The sequence below is a fragment of the Anopheles arabiensis genome, chromosome 2 (assembly GCF_016920715.1).
Source record: "Anopheles arabiensis isolate DONGOLA chromosome 2, AaraD3, whole genome shotgun sequence".
In the NCBI taxonomy this organism is placed as follows: domain Eukaryota; kingdom Metazoa; phylum Arthropoda; class Insecta; order Diptera; family Culicidae; genus Anopheles; species Anopheles arabiensis.
In genome coordinates, this window is record NC_053517.1 from 66679807 (window position 1) to 66688899 (window position 9093).

Sequence of the window (9093 nt, forward strand, 5' to 3'; positions counted from 1 at the left end):
GTACTTGTAATGGCTCTATGGTAAAAAAAACACATAAAAATGCGAAAAAATTGTCAAAAGGCAATGAATGAATGAAAGGCAATAAATCAATAACATTTCATAAATGCCATGTTAAAACAATAATTATTTTCATTTAAAACGTTAACCAAAATGTTAGTTTATTATGAAATCCTAAGGATTTTGGAAAATGATAACACATTTCACAAAATATTGAGGTGTTTCTGTTTCTGTTTCTTTTATAGCCTTTTTAAAAAGACCAGAGAAAATTTCACAAGCGCATTTTAGAGCGCAGTTTAGATCCATACCATCACTAATGGTACTACCACCACTACAGGAACGTTTACTCTATAGGGTCTAGATATATTTCAGATCCGGTATTTGAATGGGATTAACTTCACGACCTGTATGGTATCAGGATCAGTTACAAGACCAGTAAAGGGTAAGGATCAGTTCCAGGATCTCATGACTAATCCTAAAACCTATACGGGAATGGAATCAGTTCCAGCACCAGAATAAGCTCTATAAAATTTTAGGTTCAACATGGGTTCGGGATTTGTCCTAGGAGCTGTTTGAATTACAAAACATTTTCTTTTAATCACTTGGAATGAAAACCAATTTGAATTTGCGTTCTTAGGTTATTATATACCCCAGAAACTATCTTGCATAATCCTGTAACCGGTCCAAATTAACTAGTTTACAGAAAATTCTACTCGGACTTATATTAATTTTGGTAGCTGATGTGTCTTTAACGTTACATTCCAATGTATAAGAATATTTTGAAGAAACTGGGATTTGTAATTGTAAGTTGCCTTTTTACGGCAAATAATTTTCTTTCCCGTTATTATTACAGAAGAAGCTACCTTCGCAGCCGAAAAAACTGAATAACTTTCTCTATGTTGAAAGAAACCATCCATCTCTATTAGCTTTCTTCAAAATATAATCATTCATTTGTAATGTAACGTTATCTGCGTGGCCTTCGATTTCATACAAAACTTTTATTGGTTCTGAAGCATTAAAATTATATAATTCGGACAGCTGAACAAATACTTGCTTCAGATATTTCCAACCACTTCTTAGCTTGTTCTTCATTACCTGAAGAGCATTTTCAAAAATATATGCTGACTATGTGCTGAGAGGGCCAAATTGCCTTACCTCTGCAGTAACATGTAGCAGGTTGTTTATTATGTTTATGTTTACTCACGTAACCCTCTCCATAAATCTGTGCATAGTCGGTAACAAATTCTTCAAGAAATTTATCAGCAGTCTCCCATTTTCTTTTGTAAGTGTTTGAAGAAAGAAATTTAACTTTGCATTGGGAAAGCATGAAGTGGTTAAATGCATCATTACTAATTCTGCCTTGCAAAATGATAGGGGCAGCACAATGCAAAAAGGAACAATACTCAGAGCCCTTTCAAAACTTTAAATCGTCCAACCCGCGTAGCTTGTGATAGACCTCCGATGGCAAACCTATGCATCTCAGCTCTGAAGATATTACTTCAATTACATCATCAGACCACTTCACAGTTCCCGTGCAATAATTTTCGCTCAATACCAAGATGTATTAAATGCAGTTCTTCGGCGATAATAATTTGCTTTACAGGGTTTTACAAGTCAGAATAGAATGTCAGCAAAATAATTTCAGAAGCTCAAGATTCACTTTACCTGTCAAACGTTGTTGTTTCACCGCACCGATGCTATTTTCAACAGCGCAATTTGATTTTTAAATCGCTCAAGTTGTTTTTTTAGAGGCCTTTCGCATCGTTTTGCAAATTCAAACACTGATTTTTAGATTTTATGATTGAGCTCAATGCTTTTATTCATTTAAGCATTATATTTATGAAATATTACGTATTTATGGTAAAAATGGCGATTTTCTGTGCAAAAAGCTACATAAACATGGTACATGTTTACATACGCAAGTGCTCGTAGCTTTTGCACAGAAACACTCATTTTTTACAATAAATACGTAATGTTTCATAAATATAACGCTAGAAATGCACTAAATAATTGATTTGTATACAAATAATCTCAAAATTCGTGTTTGAATTTGCAAAACGATGCGAAAGGCCTCTAAAAAAACAACTTGAGCGATTTAAAAATCAAATTGCGCTATTGAAAATAGCATCGGTGCGGTGAAACAACAACTTTTGACAGCTAAACTGCATCTTGAGCTTCTGAAATTATTTTGCTGACATTCGATTCTGACTTGTAAAACCCTGTATCATATCCATGTGTTGTACATGACGTAGTGGCGTTAGTTCCTTCTGGTGCTCTTAATATTGACCGCTACCATTCCTTATAGGATCTTTGGTATCCGGGAAGCACATAGTTCGTGGTGTGGGATGGTGGTATCCAACAAGAGTACATTTAAGACACCCATGTTTGCCATTGTGTGCTATAACGCCTTAAAAGAAAGCATAAAAATCATTAGTTATAAATTACACGAAGTTTGATTTACTAAACTCTGTTACTGATAATTAACCGATTAACGTTAATCGATTATAAACAATCTGGCTTTATGCTGACCTACTAGCTTAACTTAAATGACGAATAGATTATCTTAGTTTATATTTTGCAGCCCCTTTCCGTGTAAAGCAATCTATAAGGAAAAGATCTAAGGAGCGTTAAAAAAGTTAAAACAGGAATCATTTTTTCCCATTTTTAACAAGCCTCTACATTGGACCCTATTTCTTTATTTCTGCATTTATTTTGAGACTACTAATTACTTATATTGTTTTTTTTGTGTTTTACCTTCAATGAATTCGTGCCGGTGAATCAGCAATGATGGCACGTAGTTTTATGTTGACCGTAGTGTCATTATTGCCCACTGCAATACCTTTATCAATAAGATTATTCAAATCTTTTACTAATAGACGAAGGTATTGCTCGAGCGAATCTGGTTTTTTCGCTCTACAAAATATAACCACAGTCATCGGTTTGACGCGTGGCATCTTATTGATGCTGGCCAGTAGAGGCCAAAAAGATGTGCGGCCGCTTTTATGTAACGGTATCTTCCTGTATTATAATTATTTTTTTGTATTTTTTTTGTATTAAAACAAACAAAATTAAAGGTAGATCATATTAAGAATTATTACCACAACTCAAAACAAGCTGTAGAAAACAGGCAAATAAAGTTCGTTGTTGTGACAGTACAACGGTCCGACAAAATGTAAACAAACAAGATACCGTATAGGTTACGATACCGTCCGCGAGAGGGAGCCCCGTAGCTAAAGAGACAGGGAATGAAGGGAAACGACCTTTCTTCGGGATTAAGATGAGAAAGAAAAAGAGACAGAGAGAGAGAGAGAGAGAGAGAGAGAGAGAGAGTCTTCGGGAGAAAGTAGAAAGGTATAAAAGGGATGGCCGCGGAGAACATAAGTCTCTTTCGAACCAGTACGGATTTTTTTTTGTAACATCACGAGCAAAAAGTCGCGACGTTATAAAAAACCGCGCATTGTTTAAATCAAAACATTCGAACGAGCACTATTCCAGTTTCGGAAAGCAACAGTTCGTATATAGTTTCCCAAGTAAAATAAGCAACAAGTGATTAAATAGACAATCGCTAACAAAAATTCGAATGTCATACTATTGTACTTATCTAGTACTGTAAATTTGCGATCGTTTTTATCGCAGTGTCTAACAGTGAGGTCTAACATTATTTGGCTTATTTCTACAATCTTACCTTAATCTCTGTTGAAGGCACTTTCCCAAACCGTTGTACCAATATTGGCCCCCAGCGCCGTTCATAATATTATTTGGTGCTGTGCTTGTCTTAAACAATGACCGTGCATCTTTCGGTAGCCATATATATCCGTCCGTTCTCGCATTATGAGCTACAATAAATTTAAAGTTGAGTGAGGCGCATTGCACGTTAACGTCCAGTACCGAAAACAGTCATCCAAAGAATGAGCGTGGACATTAAACCCCGCTGTTATTGGTGGTTCGTTGTTGTCCTCCTCACTGAACTCGTCATCGGACGAAGCTGAAGATTCATTCCTCTTCAAAGAAAGATAACTTCTTCAACTAGCGGGTCAGTAACTAAAATTTATTCAATTCGTTTAATTCTCTCTGTTGGGAAATAAAACCAAGGCGGAATGAAAGTCTTGCCAAAGCGATTTATTAAAATATAACGCGCCAAAACAATTTGTTGGTGTTCCGCGGTTGGTTTTGAAAAGGAGCTCGTTCCTGTCTGCGGCCCTTTTTAACCCTTTTCTACGGTTACGCTTCGTGCTATGTTCGTCTTACGCCTACGCTCCTTTTAAATGTCCCGATTATGACAGGTAGTTGGATAACTTTGGTATGAGGTTCCACCACACACACTCTCTCTCTCTCTCTCTGTCTGATTCTCTTTCTTTGCTTTGTTTGGCCATTTAATTCGTTTAATTAATTAATTTAGCCCTAAGTCACTTAAAGTTAATCCTTCAAATGGTACAGGTATCCCTTGACCGACAACGGCTGTCAACGGAGAAAAAGAAGAAAAAGAAGAAGAAGAAGAAGAAGAAGAATAAGAAAAATTTTATTGTTAAACATTGTTTATTTGCCACCTTACATTATATGTGAAACTTTTAACTATTGTAGGTTTCTACGGCCTACTCCGTCTCGTGGACTGTATTAAGTGAGGTAGGAGTACTCCCGAGCAAAAATCTTAAAAAAGGCTGGCACCCCGATGCTAACTTCCGCCCAGCTAACTACGGAAATTGCCAAAGAGATCTTGCAAATCTTAATGAGAATCGAACTTCCCAACAAGATTACTGCTTACCAAAAACTTGGAGAAAGAACTAAGTTAATTACACTGGAATTTTAACACGATTTATTTTCTATTTCTGGGGTGTTGTTATCAGGAGCCTTACGTGCTCCGTTAGCGATGCATTCATTTTCTTCTTTAATTCTCGTTGCGTTTACACTATTCCAACTGGATTCTAGTTTCAATGGGATTTCTGTCTAATAGAAAAATTGGTCTAATGCGTTCTGCCTATGCATAGGCGTTATTAGTTCATTGCCTAACTTAAGGGTGTGTTCTTCCTATCTCAAATTCTAACAACTATTTTGTTTTGCCACTAAGTCCTAAGCTGCAGATTGAAGTATAATGACACAAAAATAAAACATACGTTTTTCAAACTTCATCTATTTCACATAACATTGCTTCTAGACGACCCAAAAAATCTTCTACGACAATTTTTGGCGCTATCGTACGGGACCGAGCACAATAGCGAATCTCGAGTTTTCGCGTATAGCGGATTCCTATGGAAAAATAGTTTACACTACCGGTTTGAGGGTTGAAAAGTATCGCCACAGAATTTTGCATTCAAGTTTTTTGTTGTAAAAAAGGTATCTTTTGCACAAATTTAATGCAAAATGCTTTAAAAACATTAAGGAAATCCAAATAGAGCATAAAATATTTCAAACAATTAAAATAATTTGCGAAAACACATGGAGCTGTCAAATTAACGGGAATCGCGTACTGTGAATTCGCGTTTATCGAGTATCGCGTACTGCGGATAATTGCTGTATTCAATTTCCTTTGGCAATAAATTATTACGCTTTTCCGTGCAAATTTCTTCTGTCTTCGAAAATATTCTTTCACATGGAACTGAGCTTGCAGGTACATTTAATACAGTTTCCATGGTTTTGTATAAATTTGGGAAAGGTAGTTTGTATTCTTTCCTCCATAGGATAGAATCCCGGGGTCTTTCTATGCAAGGCTCTTTTAAATAGCTGTCTATTTCACATACTGCTAAATTTCTTGGCGTTCGTTTGCATTTTTCTTGTTTCCTGTTCATATTCTTTTTTTTAGAATTTAATTTTTATTTCCGTCATGTTTACGTCAAACGTCAGTCGATTGGTTTTACGCGCCCTCGTATTGTTCTCGTATTATTTACGTTATTTCATATTGTTCAACTACTGGATTTTTGTTAAAAGTTATGGAAACCATCGTTAAACCTCCAGTGTCCCTTCACAGCCTGAAGTTTATGTGCTTAAAACCGTACTATAGCTGTTTTCTTGAGCCAACTCTGTAATACTTCGTAACGCGTCTTTGCAAAGACAACTACGCCATCATTCCGTCTTCGTTTTGCATTCTCACGCACACACCTTAAATCACATTACAACCACAATGGAGCGCACTTGCAACGCTTGTGCTACTGAAATTACTAACGCTTTCATCTGTTGCGCTCTATGCAATTCACCGTTTCACAATCGCTGCTCGAACTTGTCAGAAGATCTTCTCACGAGTATTGCCGAACAAAAACAGCTCCACTGGTGCTGCATTGGGTGCAACAACGTTTTTACAAACCCTAGATCAAAGTTTATCAGAGATGCGGCAGTACAAATGGGCTTGCAGACGGCATTAATGGCTGCTTCTGATTGCTTTAAAACAGCACTTGAACCACTCATAAAAGAGACGTGTATGTGTTGGTGGGCCATGCGAAGACGCGGCAAAGCAAAAAAAATTGACAAAAAAAGGCACGTGTGCGGTTCACTGCTGTTGGTGTGTGGTGGGTGGAGGAGGAGGGAGTAGTAAGTAGGAGTGGTGGTGTTGTGTTGTGTGTATTGTATTGTCACCACCACACCACACTTAGCAGATTTTTCTTGGTAATTTGCTTCTGTGCTGTCGCCGGTTCTTGCTTATTGTTTAGAGCCGGTTTTCGCACATTTGGTTTTTTCGGAGGATGGTGGGGAGGGGGAGTGGGGAATGGATTTTGGTTTGTTTTTTTTTTGGGTAAGGAGGAAAGTGTTGTGTGGATGATGTGTGTATGTGTATAGTATAGTGTATGTGAATATTCAATTGAACGGATCTCGTCGACGGGGTCAGACGTGCGCGCTGTGACTTTTTCTGAAATGGTAAGTTGGAACAAGGTTAGAAGTTAGTGTACGATGGATTAATATTTACCAGTGATGTATAACGTGTGAGCCTTCCGGATAAACCATGCCGGTGGTATGAAATTGTGCATTAAAAGACAAGTTTTGTAGTAAATGAAGTGGTATTTACGTTTTATCAGGTTATTTTTGTCAAATGATGTTTTGAAGAACTGCGTCATCAACGGTAACAGCAACGGCAGTGTAGGTAACTGTTACGCTAAAAGAAAAAGAGGAAGAACAACGCAATCTACTTTTTGTGCGCGAATAAGAAATGTGTTAAAGTGCGTACGCGATAACGTTTTTTGTCTGTTGCAAAACGTGTATTTTTTTTATTGAAGTGTACTTTACTGCGCAATAATTAAAAATTAGATTGATGGAAACAAATCGAGCAGAAGCGAAAGAAAGTACGGTAAAATTTCTTTGTGTGGTATTTAACTGCGTAGACTAGAATCTTTGTTATGTTTTGTACGACAGGTATTGTTTTAGCGCGGGTGTAAGTTTTTTATGGGTGATCTATTGTGATCGAACTAAATAGAAAAGCAACAGCACACGTATCGTTTGAGTGCCGATGCGTGGTGTAGGAGAGATATATTTTAGCGTGGAGTTTTTTTGCAATGGTAACTATTTGATATGAAAACGAATAGAGAAGCAACAGCACATGTGTACACGTGTAGGAAGTGCGTTATTGGTAAATTATAAGTAGAAAAGTGAACACATTTTAAAAAATACTATTTTAGAATGATCGGTTTAGAAATAAAGCATTTCAAATAACTTTTTTTTAATTATTTTAGCTGCCAACTTCTTCGTATACAAGCATCGACCATACGGTCAACAACAAAGAACAATACGTGTCCTCTTGCTCTTACAATGAAGCGACATTTTTACCTCGAATTCCTAATGGTACGTTTTAACTTACGCTTGAGCTTTAAAGCTTGCATTTGATATTAATAACAAATACAACATATATTTTTGTATTTACATTTCAGTACAAAATCCTAGAATTACTCCAGTGGTTCTGCAATCTGATGCAGTTCCACCGAATGTTGCTAATATTACGAATGTTGGAAGTAAGTATATTTAATAAACCTATCGTATAATATGCAAGTTTTATTACATTTTTTTATATTTTTTATTTTCAGTGCCACAAATTGCTGTAGAATCTAATTACCAGCTACGACAACAAACAACTCCGATATTCTATTGATAACTTGTTCTAGACTCTTCCATCCACTGCGAAGTAAGCGCTTCAAGAATTGCAATTTGGCCTCGAATGGGTATGTTGAAATGGCCGAAAAAGAACGAAAACGTTTCACTTCTTCATATACGTGTTGCAAATTGTGGATGTTGATGCTCATATATTGTTCGTCGTATACTATGGGAAAATCGGTAACAAATTTATCCAGTAGTTGTCCAGCTAGCGCCCATTTTTCTTCATAAACTTGCGATGAAAGCAGTGTCACCCCACAAAACAAGAGCATAAAATGTTCGTACACGTTTTCTGGAAGATGATCTTTTAACACCACTATAGCTGGATAATGCAGAAAAAATGCACATTCTGATCCCTTCCAGTACTTAATGTATTTGATCGGACGCTGCTTTCGGTGCACTTCAAATGGCTGATGGGTTTTGTCCAATGCTGCCGATATCTGCGCACACTGCCTTTCATTCCATGCTTTTAAACCCAACTTTCCGTCTCGCCATCCCAAAAGCAAACGCTTTACGATTCCCAGGTCGATCAGATGTAACCGATCTCCCACAATGATATCTAGTATTATGTCTAATTGCACCAAGTTCAAAAGTGGCGTTGAAGAAGTACGGTGTCCAGGATAATTGTCTTCTTCGAAACTTTTGTGAGTTCTTAGGTGCGTTGATGCCAGGAAACGTCATGGTCTTTGACTTCTTGTTATAAACACCTTTCGCAGTGCATTTCAAACATGAAGCGTAACCGGTATGACCTTTAACGCCTAAAAAAATTAAATGGAGAAAAAATATATTTTATGGTTTCAAAAACTATGACTAGAAAAACTTACCTTTTATAAAGGCCCTAGCAGGAGTATCAGCAACGATGGCCTTCAACTTTATGGTGATATGCGCACCGTTGATTGTGATTCCATTATCATGGAGGAGGTTCAATTCATTTACTAAAGGATTAAGATACTCCTCGACGCTCTCGGGTTTTTTTAAACCACAAAATATAGCAGCTATCATTACCGGTGCTTCCGGTAGTTCTTTTAT

At 36.9% G+C, this 9093-nt stretch overlaps 1 protein-coding gene across 1 annotated transcript in view; it reads left to right on the forward strand.

Moving 5' to 3' along the window:
• The window catches only part of LOC120897720, a 29908-nt gene extending 21073 nt beyond the window's left edge, over window positions 1–8835 (forward strand). The window contains exons 3-5 of the mRNA XM_040302785.1: window positions 7650–7758; window positions 7845–7925; window positions 7998–8835. Coding sequence (XP_040158719.1) covers window positions 7650–7758; window positions 7845–7925; window positions 7998–8015 — 208 coding nt within the window. The 3' untranslated portion in view covers window positions 8016–8835. The remainder of the gene's footprint in view (window positions 1–7649; window positions 7759–7844; window positions 7926–7997) is intronic.
• The last annotated feature ends 258 nt before the right edge of the window (window positions 8836–9093 follow it).